The sequence below is a fragment of the Pteropus alecto genome, unplaced genomic scaffold, assembly GCF_000325575.1.
Source record: "Pteropus alecto unplaced genomic scaffold, ASM32557v1 scaffold177, whole genome shotgun sequence".
Lineage (NCBI taxonomy): Eukaryota > Metazoa > Chordata > Mammalia > Chiroptera > Pteropodidae > Pteropus > Pteropus alecto.
Window position 1 is genome coordinate 4,202,608 of NW_006442207.1, and position 23,014 is coordinate 4,225,621.

Genomic DNA, 23,014 nt, shown 5'->3' on the forward strand with positions numbered 1-23,014 from the left:
TTTAGCGTATTTTTAAGATTCATTTTTGTTGTAGGATGTATCAGTATTTCATTTCTTTTAAAGTCTAAATAATATTCCATTGTATAGATATGCAACATTTTGTTTATTCTTTCCTCAGTTGATGGATACTGGGGTTGTTTCCACCATGTAGCTATTAATAATGCTGCTATGAACATTCATGTACAAGTTTTTGTGTGGACATATGCTTTCATTTCTTTGGGAGTATACCTAGGAGTAGAATTGTTGAGTCAAATGATAATTCTGTTTTAACTTTTTGAAGAGCTAAAGTGGCTGCACCGCTTTATATTTCCACCAGCAGTGTATGAGGGTTCCAATTTCTCCACACCCTAGTCCAACACTTTTTATTATTGGACTTCTTGATTATAGCCATCCTAATGGGTATGAAGTGGTATGTCATGGTTTTGATTTGCATTTTCTTAATGACCAATGAAGTCGAACATCTTTTCCTGTGCTTATTGGCCATTTGTATATCTTAGATAGATATTTATCCAGAAATTAGATTTTTTTTAATTGTTGAGTTGTGATAGTTATTTTTATATTCTTAACTATAAACCTTTATCAGATATATGATTTGCAAATATGTTTTACCATTCCGTGGATTGTGTTTTCTTGATAGTGTACTTTGAAGCACAGTTTTAAATTTTGATGATATCTAATTTATCTATTTTTTCTTTTATTGCTTGTGCAATTGGTGTTATATGCAAGACTCCATTGCCAAATCCAAGATCGTGAAGTTTTATCCCTATGTTTTCCTCTAAGAGTTTTATCATTTGGCTTTATATTTTAGTCTCAATTTGAGTTAATTTTTGTATATAGTATGATATAAGGTTCCAATTTCATTCTTCTGTATATGGTTATCCAGTTGTCCCAGAACCATTTATTAAAAAGACTGTTCTTCCTCTGTTGAATGGTCTTAGTATTGTTTTTGAAAATCAGTTGATATATGGGTTTATTTCTAGACTCTCAGTTCTGTTTCGTTGATTTCTATGTCTGTCATTATGCCAGTTCCACACTGTCCTGATTCCTGTTGTTCTGCAGTAATTTTTGAAATTGGGAAGTGACTCCTCACATTTTGTTTTTCAAGATTGGCTAGTCTCAGTTCCTTGTATTTTCATATGAATTTTATTATTAGCTTGCATTTTACAGTGAAGCCAACTGGGTTTTTGTCACAGATTATATTGAATCTATAGATTCATTAGGTTAGTATTATTACCATCTTAAAAATAGCAAGTCTTTCCATTTACAAACTTGGGTTGTCTTTCTATTTATTTAGATCTTTAATTTCTTTCAACAGTCTTTTGGAGTTTTAAGAGTGTAGATTTTGCACTTTTGTTAAGTTTATTCTTAGATAATTTATTCTTTTTGATGCTATTATAAAATAATTGTTTTCTTAATGTCATTTTCAGATTGTTGATGTAAGTGTACAAGAACAATTGATTTTATTATATTTTGTAACTTTACTAAATTCGTTTATTTAAAATTTTTTGCGTGAATTTCTTAGGATTTTTTATTTACAAGATCATGTCATCTTGCCAATAGAGAGTTTTACATTTTTCTTTCTGATCTGGGTGCTTTTTATTTCATTTCCTACCTGGTTGCTCTCTGGCTGGGCCCTTCAATACCATGTCAAATAGAGGTGGCAAGAGTGGTTATTGTTATTTCTAATCTTAGAGAGAAAGTATTCAGTTTTCCACCATTAAAATACTATAGTAGCTGTGGGTTTTTCACCGATGCTCTTTATCAGGTTGAAGAAGTTCCTTTTTTATTTGTAATTTGTTGAGTGTTTTTATTCAAAAGAGTGTTGAATTTTATCAAATGTTTTTTATGCATCTACTGAGATGGTCATGTAGTTTTTGCTCTATCGATATGGTATATTAAATTAATTGATTTTTGGATATTAAGCCAGCTTAACCTTATAAGTATAAAATCCCTTTTGGTCATGGTGCATAAATCTTTTTATATATTGCAGGATTGGTTTGTTGATAATTTTTCCATCTATAGTCATAAGAAATCGTGGTCTTGCAGCTTTCTTTTCTTGTGATGTCTTTGTCTGGTTTTGGTGTCAGGGTAGTACTGACCTAACAGAATGAGTTGAGAAATGTTTCTTCTTTTTGAGGGGAAGAGTTTGTGAAGAATGGTATTTAAATGTTTGGTAGAATTTGCCTGTATTGTTCCTTGGACCTGAATTTTTCTTTGTGTGTAAGTTTTCTATTTTTTGATTACTAATTCAATATCTTTACTTACTATAGGTCTATTCAGATTTTCTACTCTAGTCAGTTTTACTAGAAATTGTTAATTTCATCTAAGTTAAATTGTTCATAATATTTATAATTCTTTTTATTTCTGTAAACTCTATGCCTCTCTTTCATTTAGATTCTAGTGATCAGTCTAGCTAAAGGTTTGTCAATTCTGTTGATTTTTTTCAGAAAGTTATTTTTTGTTTTGTTGATTTTTCTGTATTTTTCTATTATCTGTTTCATTAATTTTCTCTCTAATCATTATTAATTCTTATTGGCTTTAGGCTTCTTTTGCTCTTCTTTTTCCAGTGTCTTAAGATGAAGTTTAGGTTATATTTTTTTAGATCTATCTTATTTTTTCAGATAAGTGTTTATAACTATCAGTTTCCCTCTGAGCACTGCTTTAGATGTTCCTATATTTTAGTATGTTGTGTCTTTATTATCATTCATTACCTAGTATTTTCTAATTTCCCTTGTGATTTCTCCCATTGGTTATTTTGGTTAATTTTTATATATTTGTGAATTTTTCCAAATTTCTTTCTCTGTTATTGAGTTCTAATTTATTCTGTTATGGTTGGAAAAGATATATGATTTCAATAATTTAAATTTATCGAGATTTGACTTATGACCTAGCTTATTCTATCCCAGAGAATATTCTGTGTGCACCTCATGAAACTATATTCTGCTGTTGCTCGGTGGAATGTTGTATAGATAGATATGTTTGATTTAGTTATTTCATAGTTTTATTCAGATCTTCTATTTCCTTGTTAACCTTTTGTCTAGATTTGTTATTGGAAGTGAGGTATTGAAGTATCCAACTATTATTGAATTATATATTTCCTCCTTCATTTCAGTCAGTTTTTGCTTCATGTATGTTGGTGCTATGTTACTAGGTGCATGTATATTTATAATTGTCATATCTTTCTGCTGGATTGATCTTTTATCATTATGAAATGTCCCTCAGATTTTATCTCTAGTAACTTTTTTTTATTTTAACCTATTTTGTCTAATATCTGTATAGCCACTGCTACTTTCTTATGATTTGCATGATATATTTTTTCCCATCCTTTTGCTTTCAGTTTATTTATATCTTTAAATCTAAAGCATCTCCTGTAGACAGCATAGCGTTGAACCTTGATTTTTATTCCAGTCTGACAGTCTCTGCCTTTAGATATGATTATTTAGTTTCTCATTTAGTGTTTTTATTGATAGTTGGATTTATGTCTACCATTTTTTAATATGTCTCATGTCTATTTTGTTCAGCTGTTCCTCCTTTACTGCTTTTCTTTTGCATTAACTGAATATGTAACATTTAATTTTTTTCATGATATTTTCACTGTATTATTTTGAGTTACTTTCTTAGTAATTACTCTAGAACTTAACCATCCATCTTATCAGAATCTGCTTTAGATTTATACTAACTTAATTCTAATGAGATACAGAAACATTGCTATCATTTACTTTTGATTTCTATGGTTGAAGTATATTCATTATATTCCTTATGTTCATTTCCATTGTTTAATTGAAGTATCGGTGGTCTGTTTGGTATAGCTATAAAAATAATCTGGAAATAATTTTCTTTACAGTTAGAATCAAGAATAGAGGAACTTAATAAAGAAGTTAAAGCTTCCAAAGATACACTAATAGCTCAAGACACTGCAGCAAAAAATGCAATTCAGCAATTACACAAAGAGGTGGCCCATCGGATGGAACAGGTATTTTTCAAGTCATCATCGTTAACTTTCTGAGGACTCTTTTTTATTAAAGTAAACTAATTCTCTTTGATTTTGGACATCAGCGATGTATTAGGAATAGACAATTTTATTTATATAAAAATTAACCTTTTTAAAAATACTAAAGCAAATGTAAATATGTGCTACCTACAAAAAATAATATAATAAATTAAGGAAATATATAGAGTAAAAAAATGAAAGTCCACATATCTGTACTTCTCCCTTCCTGACCCTAATCCCTCTACATCACATTCCTTTTTCCATTGCTAATTATCGATATTTTGGTTTTGTATCTTACCACATATGCATATATCAGTCACACATGCTTATGTGTACATATTCATATATTTTTCCCCCTACTTGATTGGAATTTTACTGTACATATTTCTTTTATAAATTTTTCCCTCTACTTCATGTACCTTATCATTTTAGCTGGTTATTGAATCTCATTGATTATCTTATTCATACTTTAACTTCATCCAAGTCAAAAATAAACATCTGAAACTGTTCAAGTCCAAAGACTTACTGGCTCCTCTTCCTTTATTTGTGCTTATAAGTGGACTGACTTTCTATAGAAGCTTTAATAGGAGTTACCATGTTAACTTGTTTAATAGTCCCAATAATGAAGTAGGTACTGCCATTATCTGGATTAGGACCTGGAAATGTGAACTTTTAGCACCCCAGTTTATTCCTTTACAACTTATCCACAGATGACTCTTGAGTAATAGGACATTCTGGTGCACGTTCCCTGCTGTTTTCAAGAAGCTCATCTATTTTCCCTTAACTATTAGAATGGTCTTTTTTCCTGTTTTGTTTTGTTTTTTCTGCTTCTTGTTTCTCAACTTCAATGAAGCATCCATGCTGCCACCAGTATCTTATTAAAACACATATTTAATAAAAGCTTCTGGTTTATAAATCTTTCTTTGGTTTCCCATTGCCTATAGGATAAAATTTCAGATCATTAGCATGACAAGGGAAGCCCTTCTACCTTTCAATCTAGTCTCTACCTCTCTTTGTTTTATAACTACTTCCTTCCCACTCTAACCTGCAGGTCAAATTTAAACCCTACAAAATGACTGGATAGCCTCTAAATATATCACGCTATTTTATACTTTTAAGCATTCACACAGGATAATCACTCTACTTTGAATTCCTTTCCTTGACTAACTACTCCTATTCTGTTGAATCCTACTTAAACTTCAATGTCTAGCTCAAGTATAGATAGCACATAGTTTTAAAGTATACCATCTTTCACCCTTTATGCCAACTCCTCTCAGGGAAAGTTACTATTTTTGTGTTTTCAAAGACCTTTGTACATTCATCCACTAGAAATTATATTGTATTATAACATTTGTATATCTGTCGTTCTTACTAGGTAGAGAGCTCTTCCAGGACAGAAGCCATGATTTATTTTTCTTTGTATTTCTCAAACCTAATACATTACCTGAGCATTAAGTTATCGTGAGAGAACTGCTTTTAAAGTTGACATTACTATTAATAGACTTTTTCTAAGTACAGTTACTCAGTCATCTACGAATCTAATTCTGTTAGCTAATTTCAGCACAGTTTTCTCAAGTTTTGTCCACAGCACCTTGTCAAATCTCTGAAATCCCTATTCCTTAATTTCTCTTGAAAATTAGGCTATTTCAGTGGGAGGAAAAAAATCCCAATTGGATGATTAAAAAAGTTCTTACACATATATGTATAGTATTTCGAGTGTTTATTAAATGTGCTTATCAGCTCTACCAGAACTTCATGAAACTCTTCAGTCACTTTTCATCAGAGCATAGGAACTTTTCCTATATTCTCCAGACATTGTACCTTCTTCAATTCAGTTATAGTATCAGTTGGCGTTTATCACTAGATGCGATTGAAAATCCCTAAAGCTTGAGGTTCCATCTTCTATAAAATAAATATGTGCTCCGTCATATTTGCAAACCGTGAATTTACTTAAATGAAAAGCTATGTGGAGAAGTTTTTAATGTATAAAATTTCAGACTGTGGAGTACCAGTTTACACGAATAAGGAATTTTAAATGATTATAGAGATGTCACACTTAATCTAATTCGATATTTCTTGCTAAGTGCAAAATGCTTTAGAAAGCTTTTCATATTTAGGAAATCAAATGATTATTTATTAGTATATTGTTACTTTTTGCAAGGGAGCTAAGGTTATAGATTTTAGAAATTGTTAGCCATGTAGTAAGGGTCCTGGCAGAGAACAGAAAGTGATTTGAGGAGGACTTAATAGAAGCACTCTTTACAATGGTACGGGCAAGGTTTAGGTTGCCCAGCAAGGGAAAACGAAGGATCCTGGGGCTGCTGGGGGAGCCATTATCACTCTTTGGGCTAAATGAATAGGAGAGCGGGCACAGGGAGTACAACTCAGAGAAGGTAGTTGTATAAAGAGGACAGCTGACAGGAGCAGTGGCCTTTGGCCAACTTGTGGTGACTCTGGAGGAGCCAGATCTCACTCTCTGCCTATGCTCCTGATCTCTTGGCTAGTGCCTCCTGTTGGTTGAACTCAACTGCAAGTATGAAGGCAAGGAAACTTATTGATATAGTATCTGAAGGTCATCTCTCTGGAGCACAGGGTGGATGGGAAATAGTGGGAAAGTGGATCTGGAGGAGTAAACAGAAAATAGCAACCATATCAGCCAAAGTAAAAGGAATAGGAAAAGGTAAAAGTAAATGTTAGTGATAATAATTTGTTTATTGTATTGTTTCTCTACAATTATGACTTTTTCCTTTCCTTTTTAAAATTTCATGACACAGGTCCTGGGAATGTTCAAAGACCAAAAAATACATCGGTAATATCACAGAAAAATCACACTTATTTTTATTTTTATTTGAAAAATATTTTTCATTAATGCTAGCTATTTTTTCAAAGGCCAACAAGAAATGTGAAGAGGCTCGCCAAGAAAAAGAAGCAATGGTAATGAAGTATGTAAGAGGTGAGAAGGAATCTTTAGACCTTCGAAAGGAGAAAGAGATACTTGAGAGAAAACTTAGAGATGCAAATAAAGAATCTGAGAAAAACACTAACAAAATTAAGCAGCTTTCTCAGGAGAAAGGACGATTGCACCAGCTCTACGAAACAAAGGTAGAATTTGTGCTATTGTACCTTATTTGAAATTTATTGTTTGCTTTTTCTTGTTTAATCAGTCATAACTTAATGTGAGTAAACCGCTATTAAACATAAAGTTGTTTAGTTTACCTTCTTAGAATATGTGTGCTTTAGTAATTCTGGTTTCTTGTTACTTGTCTACAAAAAATGTTTGCTGGGAAAAGATGAGAAATTGACACATGTTGTTTATGAGATAACTTTTTCTTGATAGATCTTTTAAAAAGCTTTTTTATTAAGTCTATGTTGAAGAAATGAGTTTGTGCTCAAAAGAATTTATTTTGGCAAAATATATACTTAGTAGTGTCAAAACGTGCATAGTTTAATAAGTTAATCAGAATCTTAATGTAACACTCATCATAGAATAGAATTTATATTTTTTTTTTTGGAAAAAAGCATGTTCTTAGATGCTGTCTAAGGAGATTCCATTACTGAGCTATTCAGAGCCCTTGCATTAAGTTGCAGCCTCATGACATGGTCTTGTTTCCAGTAGATTAGCATTTCTTGATGATGAATGTTATTTGTTATTAATTAACTTTTAGATCAGGAATGTTGTCATTGTTCTCAGGAATTCTGGCAAAAATCAGTTTAATTTCGTATTTTATCTTAAAGCCAGCTGGTTAAGAAGAATCTTAAAGATATGCTTGTACTTGTAACATACCTAGTTGGTTAAAATATATATATGTTAATTATGTTTGTTAATTGGATATAGGATTTTACTCTGCTCTTATTATATGCCCTTTAAATCAGTTTTATAGCTCATAGTCCATAATGTGCCAGCTTCTGAATTATAGTGTTATTGCATTAATTATTTTGAGAAAGTATAAAAGATACACAAATATTTGGTTGATTGTCGAATAAAAAATGTGACCTAGTGATATTATTTTAGGAAGGTGAAACTTCTAGACTCATCAAAGAAATAGACAAATTAAAGGAAGATATCAGCTCTCACATCATTAAAGTAAAATGGGCACAAAACAAATTAAAAGCAGAAATGGATTCACACAAGGTGAGTAATATAATGCAATGGAAAGTTATTAGAATCATTTTTAAGAGCAAATGAAGTACTAGTTAATGAGGCATAAAACTTAATTTAGTGACTCCTATACGATAGATTGGGCCTGAATATTTGGTGATTATGAAAAGATATTTTCTCATATAATTTACATATTAAATTGGGTAGAATGTTAAATTTTATCATTCATTGTTTACAACCTCCAAATTGATTTTGTTCTTTAAGCATTTTTTGGTATTACTTTATATTAAACATTGTCAGAAATTTGAGAGGAAGAGGAGAATCTATAGGTTATAAAAATTGAAAGTATACTCTGGGAAATTTTTAAAATACCACTGATGCTAGGAGTCTTCTAATCAAGAAATATAAATTCTTATTTAAATACAAAGGTAATATAAAGATTTTTAGAATAAGTTAAATGTGTATTATGAATATAATTCCATTGGTATTGTGCCTACTTATGAATATCATTTTACCAAAAACTTACTATAATGAAGAATGATTATAAAGGCTGATTCCTGATGCCATAATTTTAAGCACTAACTGAAGTAGTATTACAGGTAATAAAAATCCGAAGATGACAGAATGTGAAATAAAAGAACAACTCTAAAATATGACAGATAAAAGAACACTGTTACGGCAGTAATTTCCAAGTTTTCAAAAATAGGCTTAATGATATTGTTCAAAACCATAATCATGAGTTATCTCACTAAATAATTCTAAAGTTGATAGAAGCGGGTGGCTCCATAGTGTAGTGGTTAGCACGTCTGCTTTACACGCAGAAGGTCCTGGGTTCACGCCCCAAGTGGAGCCATGGACCATACCCCGGTATGCCAGGCCCCCTGAATACGCTGCGGGGGCCAGGTCCTGGTGGGCCAGGCCCCGGGTGCATCCCGCAAACTTGTGGGAGGAGATGCCGCACCTTCAGAGATCCAGTTCTTAAGGGGAAACAGCAACATCCATAGGTCAAGGGCAGAAGCGATGCGGGGGGATTAAAGAGGGGGGAAAAATAATAAAGTCAGTAAAACTGTTAATAACTTTTGGATATTTGTGTAGAGTATTATCTGAGAAAACTGTAGGATAATATAATCTCACTGGAGCATAGATATGGCTGGTGGAGGTGGCAGTAGATCTTTATAGAACATGGTTTGACTGTGCTGGGTACTTGCCAGACATTTTTGCTTCAGAGAAAATTAAAGTAGTGGAGTCTTGGGTGTCAAGACAGAGTCTAGAGCAGCAGGAAGTACCAGACTGTAATATACTGCAGACCTAATGTGCGACTAGGGGATGGTATATTTTACGATGCAGCCCTTCGGCAAGACTCCACCACTTACTTTACTATGCTCTTCTCCCAGATTATCATTTGTCAATGATAGCCTCATTCTTAAGTGGTTTATTTACTCATAAGGTTCACTAATTAGAAACCCAGGCTCACTTTTAATTAGCTTTGCTGTTATCTCACTTAGTAAAACTATATTCTGTGTTCTTTTCTATAACTCTTCTATTCTGTAACTATATTCTATTGCATTACGGAGTAACAGGGTCCAAGGTCTCGCCCACCTTAAAAATAAAGAACAAAATATATGAAACAAAGAATCTTAGACCTGGGATAACACAGGCAGCATAGGACAGTGATCTCTGAGAGAAGGGAAATAAACGAGATGTAATACCTGGAGTTCTCAGGAGAGGAACCCAAACAGAGCCCAACAGTCTTCCTGAGTTGAGGAGACAGAGTTTGATGTATGGGGACCAGTGCAGAGCACCAGAGAAGAGAAAGGTATGGAGATCTGCATTGTATTCCTCTCAGTTCTTCAGCTCACTGCTGATCATTATATGTGTGTGAGAACACTACAGAGATGGAGAAAGAACAGAAAGGAGTAGAGACAGCAGTTTCTAAAGCAGCTTACACACAGCTAAGAATTGTTCATGTTTCCATCAGCCAAAGGAAAGTCCTCAACACAGGGCATCTAGTGGTCCTCAGAAGGGTGTTGATTCAGCACTGGGGACTCTTAAGCCTTAGACTAAAGTCTGTTATGAACCCACCTAATAAAGCCGTAGAAAAAAGCCTCAAATCACATTGTTTTGAATAACTTAACTATGCCCCAGAACAAAGCCCAAAAATATTTAAGTGAGTACAAATATCTCCAAGATTTAAGAACATAAAATTCACAATATCTAGTATCCAATAAAAAATTACCTGACACGAAAAGCAGGGAAGTATAGACTCAATCAATAGAAATAAAGCCAGAAATCACATGGATGAATTAGTAGATAAGGATATTAAAAAGTTTATACACACACACACATATGCCCTATATTTGGGAAGATAGATAAAAGTATAAGTATGTTAAGGAGAGACATGGGAGATATTTAAAAAGGCCAAACTGATATAACGTCTGAGACAGAAAATACACTGATGGAATGAACAGATTTGACACTCTCGAAGACAAGACTAGTGAACTTGAAAAACATATATGAAAACATAGCAATAGAAAACTGTATGCTAGTGACTCCCAGATTTAGAACTTTTACTCAGAATTCCATGTTTATATATTAAAGTAGCTACTTGACATCTGACATCTTGGATGGTTCATCGGCATCTTAAACTCAACAAGTTTAAATTAGGTGGATAACATGCCCCTTCCCTACCTTGCTTTCCCATCTCAACAAATGGCAGTCCATCCTTTTAGTTGCTCAGGCCAAAACCTTTAGATTTATTCTTGAGTTTTCTCAGTCATCATATCCAGTCCCTTAGCAAATCTTGCTCAGTCCTTTCGAGTCTTTACTCATCTATCACCTTCTCAATGGGACTTTCTCAGGCCGCTCTTTCTGAATTTTCATCACCTCCTCCAAACTTTCTCGTGTCTTTATTTTCTCTCCTTAGTACTTGTCGCTATATAATATAATATATGACATACTATATATATATGTTATATATAATATAACATATTTTTACTTATGTGCCTGGTACATAGTAGGTGCTCAGTGAATATTGAATGAATGAAACAGTTAATACCTTGACCAAAACACATTTAATGTGATTCTTACTTTTTTTTTATTCAATTATTTAATAAATATTTTTGGCATATAGGAATCTCTCAATTGCTAATTTTTGAGTGAATTAAGTGAGTAGCTACTATGTGCCAGATTCAGTTGATGATATAGAATTTGAGGGGAAAAAAAAAACAAAAAACAAAGTTCCTCTCTGTCCTCTTGTAGAAGTAATATTCTAAATATTAAAAAAAAAAAAGAACAGTATTTGAAAAAGTCTCCAAATGTTTATATTTTAAAAGTGATACTGAGTTTTTATATAAGTCAAATTATTATTAAAAGACCAGCAGCTGAAAGTACATAATTCAGAGCTTAATTGTATGGTATATTTATACAAAAACAATGATATACAAGAAGCAGTGTGTGAAGGATTGATGAAGTTTAAAAGGTTCAGAGATGAAGGGAAAGGCATTCCAAGTGGAGGAACAACAAGAAAAAAGTGAAATGAGTATTTGCTATTTGGGAAGACCACCCTAACTAGAGCAGAAGGTTTATATTAGGTATTCCTTTATTAATTCAGCAGATACAACTTGAAGCATTAATATGTGGTAAGTACTGAGCTAGGTGCTGCCGAGAAGCTGTATCCTCAATCGGAGAAGACACGTACAGCCCATTGTGTCAGTTGTTATAATCTACGAATGCCATGGATTCTATCGATGGGAAGGCAGAATAGCAGCATTTACCCGTTTCTGAAGGGAAGCTACTTGGAGGAGATGATTCTCATTTGAAATCCACATATTAGCCAAAACCATGGGACTGGATGGTACACTGAAGGAATTTGGAGAAAGAGCCGCAGGACAGGGCTGTATCTTGGAAAACACCACAGGAAGTAAAAATCCAGTCAAGGAGACAAAGCAACAACAAAAAGGGACAAAACAGGAGTATACTGTGTTGTAATGGAAACAGGAAGGATATTCAGGGTCAGGAGAGGTCAGAACTGGAGCAAAGTCAAGAATAAGGGATGAGAAAATGAAAGTCATTGAATTTGCTGAGAGAGTAATCCCTGTAAACCTTCAGAATTGCTGTTTTAGAGTGGTTTGGAACAGAAACCAAATTGCAGAATGAATCTATAAAAGCAGTTTTTGACTAGATATCATGGCCATAAACCAAAGAATTGTCTTTTATGTGTGTGTGCAAAGAACTATTTAGTATTTGCTCTTCTTGTCATATCAGATTAGTTAGTAAATTCACATGATTTGCTGAAAAACCCTATCAAACTTAACTTTATTTAATGGGTTTCAGTTATTCGACCCCTCAGTGGCAGTGCTGAGACAAGAACTTTCCATTCTCTGGTCATTGTTCTTACCATTCATCACATCGTTGTGCCAAAGTGTGTCACTGTCTTTTTGTCAATGCAGGAAACCAAAGATAAACTCAAAGAGACAACAACAAAGTTAACTCAAGCAAAGGAAGAAGCAGACCAGATACGAAAAAATTGTCAGGATATGATAAAAACATACCAGGTATGCCTAACTTTTCAGGTAGATTAGTAGCAAATTATGCCAAATATCAGTACTCTTTTTTTTTGTTAACTTTTTGTATCTGTAACATTTGAAGCGTATAATGTATTTGGTAGGGCAGTTAAATAAAATACAGGCTATTCCTTATGTTAAAACACTTGTAGCTTAAGTAGAGAAGTTATTAGAAAGTTTTTAACCAAATAAAAACACTAGAAAATGCCAGAAGAATGAAGAGTACAAGGAAATGTATAACTTAAAAAGAAAACCACTCTTTATTATGTTATATATCTTAAGTATGCTATTCTTGTTCATGCAAAATTGACATTTTAAATATTTCAGTGCAGTCATCATTTTTAAATACATAAGCTTTGTATTTCTCAATTAGTAAGCTTAATTGCCAAAGCCTTCTTCACTTTTCAAAGTATAAAACTTTAAGAATTAACTCATACCTTTTTCATTTCCTTTCTATTAGGAGTCAGAAGAAATTAAATCAAATGAGCTTGATGCCAAGCTTAGAGTCACTAAAGGAGAACTTGAAAAACAAATGCAAGAAAAATCTGACCAGCTAGAAGTGAGTAGTTTTGTTTTATGTATACCCTAGATAATATATATTGTGTAATAAATACAAAAGGAGAGAAATGCCAAGTATTTATTGTCATCTACTTTTAAGACCTTTTGGGAGGAGCTGGCAATAAATTTGAGATATAGTTTAGTACATAATGATTTATGGTTTCTTTTAAACTTTTTAAAAGATGCATCATGCCAAAATAAAGGAACTAGAAGATCTGAAGAGGACATTTAAGGAGGGCATGGATGAGCTACGAACCCTGAGGACAAAGGTAATTAAATTTTTAGTCATGACTCAAGAGGAAGGATAAATATTTTTAATTTTGGACTCATTCTGATTTTTGAAATGTTGGGGAAAGGATATTTATTATTTACTATTTGCTTTCCAAAGTAAAAGAACTCATGAGTATAATATCAGTTCATTAGCAATAAAATTAACTATTGTTGAAATGAAAATGTCTCCCACTTCGGTCCCTTTGAAGTATTTGCCAAACAATCCCGTTTTATTACACATTCGCTGTATCTATAACTTATCCTTGGGCCGCTGATCCAAAGGCACTTATTGTCAAATTAATTGGTAAGATTAATTTGACTTAAGAACTGTGAGTATAAGAAAATAACAGAAAGACTTTATATTTCTTCTGGGTATACTTAATAGTCTTGTATACAGTTTTAATTTCTAACTAGCTATTCTTACCAGTGTTTATTGCCTTTTTTGTAAGAATAGTATTCCTTTTAATATGATTGTAAAACATCTTATTATTGTATATCATTCATTTATTTATAAACAGGCTTTTATGTAACCATCTTGAATTTGCAATCACTTAATAATTTTTAAAGTTTTTTTCACATATCCTTCTATTTGTTCTCCATGACAGTTCTTTGAGGTAGATAGGAAGGTATATCCTCTTTTCAGGTAAGGCAATGGAGATTCAGCAAAAATTAAGTGACTTACTAAAACTTCCATGCCTAAATGAGTAGAAATCAGAGACTGAAACCCAGGACCGTTAACTTCTCATTATGTTTTCTTCACATTAATTAATACTGCTTTAGAATTAAGCTTAGATTCTTAGCATATAACCACTATCTGAAATAGTTATTAAGGAACAAGAAAATATTGTTTGTAGTTTAACTTGGTTATGATTATGTAATAGGTGAAATGTCTAGAAGATGAGCGATTAAGAACAGAAGATGAATTATCAAAATATAAGGAAATTATTAATCGCCAAAAAGCTGAAATTCAGAATTTATTGGACAAAGTGAAAATCGTGGATCAGATACAGGAGCAGCATCAAAGGTATAAAATGAGCAACTTCTGTTTATGCTAATCAACAGGTTTTTTAATTCTAACTCAGGGTTCTATTTTTAAATGCAATTATTTCATTAAACGGAATAATTTTATAGTTTTACTAGCTACACAATTTAAATTCTTGTCTTCATTAGAACTTTTTTGGATTTTCTTTAAAGTTCCCATTATGGCTTCTAAAAATCAAAGTTTATATTCCCTAAACATTGACAGTAGCAGTTTATAAGACAGAATGGATTTTAGTTTCCTTATCCATTCCTTGGCTTTCAAATTCTGTTAACTTTTGCACAGTACTTAGTTTTTCTTCTAAAAGGTAGATATGTATTATATCTTTGCATATATGTTGCTTGAGGTCAGGAGCTGAAATTATTTCTTGGCTTCTTATAAAACCATTTAGCTAAATTCTGCTCATGACATTACTTAGAAGAGCATGGATTCAGGTTGAATCCAAATACTTTTCATACCCCACTGATACCCAGGCTAAAGAAATCATCACCATCATCCAGAGTGATGCTGCTATCAATTCATGGTTAGCAACCTCAAATGGGAATAATAGTATACCTCTAATCCTACCACATGTCCTTAGAGCCTTCTCTCCCATCTGCTCAGCATCTATTCCAGATCTTACTGCTTTCTTCACACTTCTGTTCTTCTCACCCCATTTACTCTTGGCAGGCAATTATCTCTTACTTCACAGAAAAAAATAGTAGCTATGAGTTGACAGTTCTCTTAACCTCTTGCCGTCAGTCCCATGAACTTGGCCTGCATTTGCAACCATTCTTTTCTTTTTCTTCTATTATTAGGGAAGAAATGTTCCTGTTTCTCTCTAAATCGAATTGTTCTCTATTCAGCTGTGGGCTCCATGCTCTCCTGCCTTCTCAGGGTCTTTGTTAATTATTCCTTCTTTATCCTTTATCTCTTACCCTTCTTTTTCTACTGACTTTTTTCTTTCTACATTTAAATATTATTATATCTTAAAAACATCAAAACTGCTATGACCTTGCCCTACCTTTCTCCTTTTCTTCACAACCAAACATCTTTACAGAATCATCCATACTTGTCCCTCATTTTTTCACTTCTTTGTTCTATTTCTCTCCACTTCATTCTGGTTTCTACCCCAACATTCCATTAAAAACCGCTAATGCCTTCTTAAATCTAGTAGACACTCCTTCAGGCTAAGCCTTGCTTGAATTTTCAGCATTAATACCACTGAGCCTATTATCTTTCTTGCCGTGCCTTTGGCTTCGTTTCATCATGTTCTCTTGATGTTCCTCCCCACTTGCTGGTCACTCTTTTTTCTCAGTCTCCTTGGCAGCCTTCTCATTCTGTCATAAAACTCTCTTTTGTTCTTATTTTATTATAACCCTGGGTGATGCTATCTATTCTTACAGTATGCCACAGGACCTTCAAATCATTACCTTCAGCCCTTTTTGCTGAGCTCCAGACAACACAGGTATCAAACTTTAATAAGTCCAAAGCAGATTCATCTATCCCACCCACAAATCTGCTTCTCTGATGTTCCTGAGAAGAGCGATGAGTGTAGCATCCACATGGTTTTCCAACCCAGGAACCTGGGGGTCACCTTGGCTCTTCTCTCCTTATATTCATACATCTAACCACTCACAAAGTGTTATTAATGCTAACTTTTTAATGTCTTTTAAGTCCACTTTTTATATTCCCGCTGCTGCTACCATTATCCAAGCCATTATTAACTCTAGTCTGGAAAACTGCCACAGCTTCTAAACTGGTGTTTTTGTTTGTTTTTGCTTACTTTTAATGTTTCCCACACTGTGGTTAGCATCACAAGCTTTTTAAAAAGGAAATCTCAAAACCTTTCAATGATTTCTCATTGCCTCAAAGATTGCCCGGTGAGTTCAGAAGCCTTAACATGGCTGAGAAGGTCATTAGTGACCTGTCCCTTGCTACGCCCTCTATGCCTTCTACTTTTTCACTGTTGTGTTCCAGCAGTGGTTGATTAACTAATGTCGAGTGATCATCTTGTAAGTGTCAAGCTCTGTATTCAATGCTAGGGATAGAGTGCTTATCCTTATCTTCATCAATATTGAACACCTATTTGTGAAGACCGACAGGAAGCCATTTTCTTGTTCCCTTCTCAACTTGAGCACATTATTTCCTCCACCTGGAACATATTTTGTTCTCTTGTTCACTCCTACTTTTCCTTTTGGTCAAGAATTAGCAAACTATGCCCTACAAGCCAAATCCAGCCCACTGCCTTTTTTTGTGGAACACAGGAAACATAGCCACTCTCGTTCCTTTATGTGTTGTCTGTGGCTGCTCGCACACTGCAGTGGCAGAGTTGAACAGTTACAAAAAAGGCCATATCCCCCAGAGGCCTAAATTGTTTACTATCTGGGCCTTTTACAGGAAAAGTTTGCTAACCTTTATTCTAACTATTAGTTCAAGCATCATACTAGGTTAGGTGACTCGCTCTGTGCTTTCATCATCAAAAATGTTTTATCACGCTCATATAATTTTCCTGCTTGACTAAAAGCTCTGACCGTCGGTCCCACTCACTTATATTCCCAGTTCTTAGTTCCCAGTATATATTAGTCATTCATAAATATTTAGATGAATGAATAAAAGTACCTTTATAAAGCATATCATTCTATGAAAATTCCCAAACCATTAATTTAATGTCTTTTAATGGTTTAATTTTTTCTTAAATATAAACTTTGTTTTTTAGAGGTAAACAAGAAATTGAAAATTTGAAAGAAGATGTGGAAAGTCTTAATTCTTTGATTAATGACCTACAAAAAGACATCGAAGGCAGTAGGAAAAGAGAATCTGAGCTACTACTATTTACAGAAAAGCTCACTAGTAAGAATGCACAACTCCAGTCTGAATCCAATTCTTTACAGTCACAATTTGATAAACTTTCCTGTAGCGAAAGTCAGTTACAAAGCCAATGTGAGCAAATGAAACAGACAAATATTAATTTGGTAAGTATAAATGTACATTTAACATTTAAAGCAACATAGCAAGAAGCACGAATTAAATTTCTCTAATGGCATAAACCTAATGGTAGTTGATCTAAACTCTCTTTTATTGGCACTCTTATAATTTCAAATGCTGTGATAACTGTTAATTTTTTCTTTCAACTTACGTAATTTATAATAGAATTTTCCCTAAACTAATTATGAAGAAGTATTTCACATTTGAAAATAAGAAAACCAGAATTTTGTCATTCTTATTTGGAAATACTATATATATTTTAAAAGTATTTTAAATTTTGTATTTTTGTAGTTTAAAAATTGTTTAATATTTACAAGTTATGAGAGCACCTTCAAGTTACTTATAAAAATAATTTGGGACTTTGGTCTAAAAATACAGAGACCTGTGTCACATATTGTTTTGCATGTATAGAATGGCAGATGTATTTAATGTATCCCCCTGCATTACCGCATGAAGAATTAGAGGAGCTCAGTACACAAAACCTAGTAAGGAGTGATGATAGAAGGATCTACTATCAAGGACCTTGTATTCTGAATGCTTTAAACCATGAGAAATAATGGAAACATACAGTCACCTATTAAAATTCGTGTTTTTTTAATCTCGTTTAATATTCAGGAAAGTAGATTGTTGAAAGAGGAAGAATTGAGAAAAGAGGAAGTCCAGACTCTGCAAGCTGAGCTCACCTGTAAACAAACAGAAGTTAAAGCACTGAGTACCCAGGTCGAAGAATTGAAAGATGAATTAGTAACTCAAAGACGTAAGCATGCCTCTAGTGTCAAGGATCTTACCAAGCAACTTCAGCAAGGTATGAAATTCTTCCATGCTCAGGCTTGAATATTTTTTGTTTCTTTTAATTATTAGAATTTATAGAGAAATATATATTTTACATTAGGTTCCACCACATTGATTAGAGCCTTATGTTCTTTTTAATGTATTAATATTCATAAACCAAATTGCTAAACTTCTTGCAGTTACATGAATAATGTGTAGCATCCTTTATGTTAAAGGACATTTATTCTCAGAACCACAAAATGTAAGAATTGGGAAAGTACTTTAGGGCAGTAGCGTCTAAACTTTTTTGATCACATACTTCTGTTAGTAAAAGGTACTTAAGTATTTGTTCTCTAATTTATATGTATTTCTTTATAAATTTTAAACATGTATTACTCTATTTTATGTGTATTAGAAAAAAATAAGAAAATAGAAATTTTAAAAGATCAGATTTATAAGTATAAATTAGAAGTTCTGATATTTTCTGCCTACACATCTGTGAATTGTTTTGTGCAGCGTCTATGGCAGCATTTAGGGTACCTGCACCCCAACTTGGAGACTTCTAACTTAGAGATTGTTGAGACCTAACCCTTTATTTTATAGGAAACCGAGACCCAAGAAAGATGTAGATTAACCAAACATAATGATTAACAACCAGATCTGGAACCCAGATTTCTTTGATTTAAAAATCCATACAGTTATTGGGAATCTATGCCCTGTGCTTGGACACAAAGATGAATAAGATTTGCATTCTGACTTCTTATTCTCTACTATTCCCCTCTGCTTTATTCGTGTCAAAATAGGATGAATATAGAAGTAAAAGAGACTTAGCATTTTCTTAATAGAAATATATTCAGATATTTTCCATAAGAACTCAGTTTGTTTTTATAGATATAATTAAAGAGAATTTGGGGGTAGAGATTTCTGGTACTCTTCTACATCTTTCAAGACTCCAAAAGTTATTATGCTCAGTGCACCTTAGTGATACCGGTATCAATTATCATAATGTTGTTTCTATATATTTTGTATTTGACCTGCACATTTCTAGTTGTCATTTTTTATAAATGATACCTACAGCCCTCCTGTCTAAAATATGTATTCAAGAAATTCTCCTTGCTATCTCTGCCATTTTGGCCTAAGTGATTTTACAATTAAAATCAGAGGTAGTGGAGGCAAATGGTCATGATAATTGTCACAAGTACTCACTTTTTTCTCTATAGCACGAAGAAAATTAGATCAGGTTGAGAACGGAAGCTACGATAAAGAAGTCAGCAGCATGGGAAGTCGTTCTAGTTCATCAGGTAAAAATAACTAGTTTTAGTTAATGATTGCTTATGAAGAGAAAGAGCATTTTTTATTGTAAAATATATTAATATGCTTTTCTTTCATTTTGAATTTTAAAAAGTGATAGTTATACATAATTATATTGTAAAAAATATTTCCAGTTAAATGTTTAAGTTCTAATTATTACCCAAGGTTACAAGTTTGTCATGTTGTCTGTTTCTCTACCTCCTTTTTTCTTACCTGCTTCTTTATTCTGTGCAACAAGTTCCCCTTCAATTTTTAAATTCAGATTTGTATTCATTCATATAGAGAGATGTGTTATAGTATGATCTCTCTTTTACTTTTAACATCCGAGAACTAATGAAATGGCTATGATTATATATCAGATTTTTTATATATATACACTTATGTATTTATTAATCTATTAGCTTTTCTCGTGGTAAATATGCCTGTAGTCTAAAGCAGAAATGAATAGCGTCTATGAAATTATGATTGGTAACATTATGAAAATTATAATTAGCAAAATATCAGTGTATTTATCATTTTTAGAATGCTAGGAATTATACTAAATGCTTGAAACATATCATTTACTCTGCAGAAGTCACGTGAGGTATTCTAATGCCCATTTTACAGATGGGGAAACTAAGATTCAGAGTGTTTCCATAACTTGCCCCAAATCCACAGCAACTGAACTCTTAGATTCTAGGGTCCTTGCACGCCACTGCGCTGCACTCCCTCCCAGGAGTTGCATATTCAGCGAGAAAATGTCTTCAACTGTTACAATAGTGAGAAAACTGTGTAGTAGAAAAAACATGGGTTTGAAATTACATGTAGGTATTTAAATCCCAGCTCTGCCATTTATTAGTATATGACTTTTGAGTCGATATATTACTTGTTTTAAATGTACAAAGTGGGGTGAAAAAAAACACATCTTTGTAGGGTAAAGAGGATCAAAGGTTGTTTTCAGCTGTTAATAAAAATAATAGCTAATATTTACTTAATGCTTACCATATATGCATTGTTCTAAGCACTTCACATATATTAACCCATTTAAATGAGGGTAATATACCTTTGAGGTAAACGATGTCATTATTCTCATTTTAAGATGAAGTAACCAAGGTACAGAGAGTTAAATAACTTGTCCAAAGTCACACAGCTAGAATGTGGAGGAGTGGGATTTGAACCTAGGAAAACCAGCTCCTGAGCTTAACCAAACTGGCTATATTCTGTCTTCTCTATCTTTCTCTTTCTCTTGGTTTAATTTTGGCCTTACTTCAGACTTGTTATTTCTGACTTTTTCTTAAGTTTCTTCTTGTTGGTACTCCCTCATCCTGTTCCTGAAAGACATAGTAGATTTGTACTTCTGGTCACTAGTGTATTCAGAAATGAGAACTTAGGCCAGGTATGACATGTGTTCTGTACCCAACTCCGTTAGATTGAATATTTGAAAATGATGCTAGAAGAAATAATATGAGATTAGAGATGACGCTAGAGCTAGTATAATGCCTAAATTTTGTTTTGTCGTTAGGGTCCATTAATGCTCGAAGCAGTGCAGAAGATCGATCTCCAGAAAATACTGGGTCGTCGGGAGCCGTGGATAACTTTCCAGAAGTAGACAAGGCCATGTTGATTGAGAGAATAGTGAGGCTGCAGAAAGCACATGCCCGGAAAAATGAAAAGATAGAATTTATGGAGGATCACATCAAACAATTGGTGGAAGAAATTAGGAAAAAAACAAAGTATTTATTATTATTATTATTATTATTATTATTATAGTAACATAATCTGTTTGAAATACCATTATTCAGCTGGTAAAGTTACTGTTTTCAAGTTAATCACGTCAAGATCTTATCTTTCAAAAAATAATTCTTATAGTAATTGAGTTCTCAATCTTTTAATGATCACTTATTAGTTATAGGTTTAGAAATACAGAGGTGAAAGAAAATGCATATCTTTCCTTTAAGGTGATATAGAGTTCAGTAGACAATTTTTTTAAGATACCAAAATAATTTTGGACTTAAAAAGATAGTGTTCAACTTAGCTTTTTATTTTCATGACTGTGGTTCTAAAAGATACATAGGCTTGTGGATTATCTTTCCTGTTGGGTAGAACATTGTGGGGTATTTTATTGGGCACCTGCTAAGTACAGGGCACTATGCCTGTGACTTAACAATATCTCATTGATTTCTTACATCTGTTCAAGGAGAGAATGAATTCTGTAATTTGGCAGATAAGTTACTGGGACTCAGGTCAAATCACTAAATGTTCCAGAATCACCACTCATCCTGTAAGTGACAGACTAAGAGCTGGAGATCCAAGCCCAGCTGTGAGGCTCCAGACCTGTATGCCACATTCCTCTCACAAATACTGTATTCATTTAAGAGGTACACACACACACACACACACACACACACACAGTGGTCTTTACTCATGACTTTTAACTTTTTTTTTGAAATAATTTTAGACTTAAGGAAAAGTTAGCCTATGACTTTTAAAAGAAAAAGAGTAAAATACAGTACTAAGTTTAAAGTAATAAAAAAGAAATAGACAAGCAGTGTTTATCTTTAATCTAACATCCATGTTAAAACAAAAATGGGATCTTTAAAGAAGACATCTGAATGAGGAAACTTCATTTATTTTCTAGTATAGTTCTGTTATTAGTAGGTATTCATGCTGATCATCTTCATGCTTATGATTAGTTGACTTGCAAATTCTAATGTTTTTAATTTTGCAGGTACATAATTGATAGTGTCGCTTTATTTTGCAGAATAATTCAGAGTTACATTTTACGGGAAGAATCGGGCACACTTTCTTCAGAGGCATCTGATTTTAATAAAGTCCATTTAAGTAGACGGGGTGGCATCATGGCATCTCTATATACATCCCATCCGGCTGATAGTGGATTGACATTGGAACTCTCTTTGGAGATCAACCGAAAATTACAGGCTGTTTTGGAGGATACATTACTAAAAAATATTACTTTGAAGGTATTCGTTGTTTTCATTCACTTACCAGCCAATAAACATGGCAAAATGATGCCTCTGTCATAGTTTGATCTAGCACATAGATGGACTATTTCTAAATGTAAGATAGCCAGAGATAAAATATGTGTGGTTTTCTCTTTTAGAAAAGTACAATTTTTAAAACTAGCAATGAAAGAAATAACAAAAAATCAGTTTAGCTATTGGGTAATTTGTTAAAAACTATAATTTTTAAATTTAATTTGTTAAAATTGATTACCGAGACTTTTTAGGATTGAGGCATTTACTTTCTAAAGTATTTTCTAGCTTTATTTTATTTTTTACAGCTATTGTCTGACCCAACTATTCTATTTGTGCTGTATTTGGACCTTGATGGTAATGGATTTTAAAAACATATTTTTTAAATCTAGTAATAATTTTATGCAATAGAATTTGCTGTAGCTTCAGGGAAAAGATTAAGTATGTCTCTGAAATGTGTAGGACTACTGAAAC

At 33.0% G+C, this 23,014-nt stretch overlaps 1 protein-coding gene across 1 annotated transcript in view; it reads left to right on the forward strand.

Moving 5' to 3' along the window:
- The window catches only part of CCDC186 (coiled-coil domain containing 186), a 43,135-nt gene that overhangs the window by 16,213 nt on the left and 3,908 nt on the right, over nt 1-23,014 (forward strand). Inside the window, exons 4-15 of the mRNA XM_006920845.3 lie at nt 3,845-3,973; nt 6,881-7,093; nt 8,004-8,123; nt 12,539-12,643; nt 13,113-13,211; nt 13,393-13,479; nt 14,362-14,504; nt 17,218-17,473; nt 18,102-18,291; nt 19,478-19,558; nt 21,070-21,280; nt 22,309-22,528. Of these exons, the coding sequence (XP_006920907.1) occupies nt 3,845-3,973; nt 6,881-7,093; nt 8,004-8,123; nt 12,539-12,643; nt 13,113-13,211; nt 13,393-13,479; nt 14,362-14,504; nt 17,218-17,473; nt 18,102-18,291; nt 19,478-19,558; nt 21,070-21,280; nt 22,309-22,528 (1,854 nt within the window). The remainder of the gene's footprint in view (nt 1-3,844; nt 3,974-6,880; nt 7,094-8,003; nt 8,124-12,538; nt 12,644-13,112; nt 13,212-13,392; nt 13,480-14,361; nt 14,505-17,217; nt 17,474-18,101; nt 18,292-19,477; nt 19,559-21,069; nt 21,281-22,308; nt 22,529-23,014) is intronic.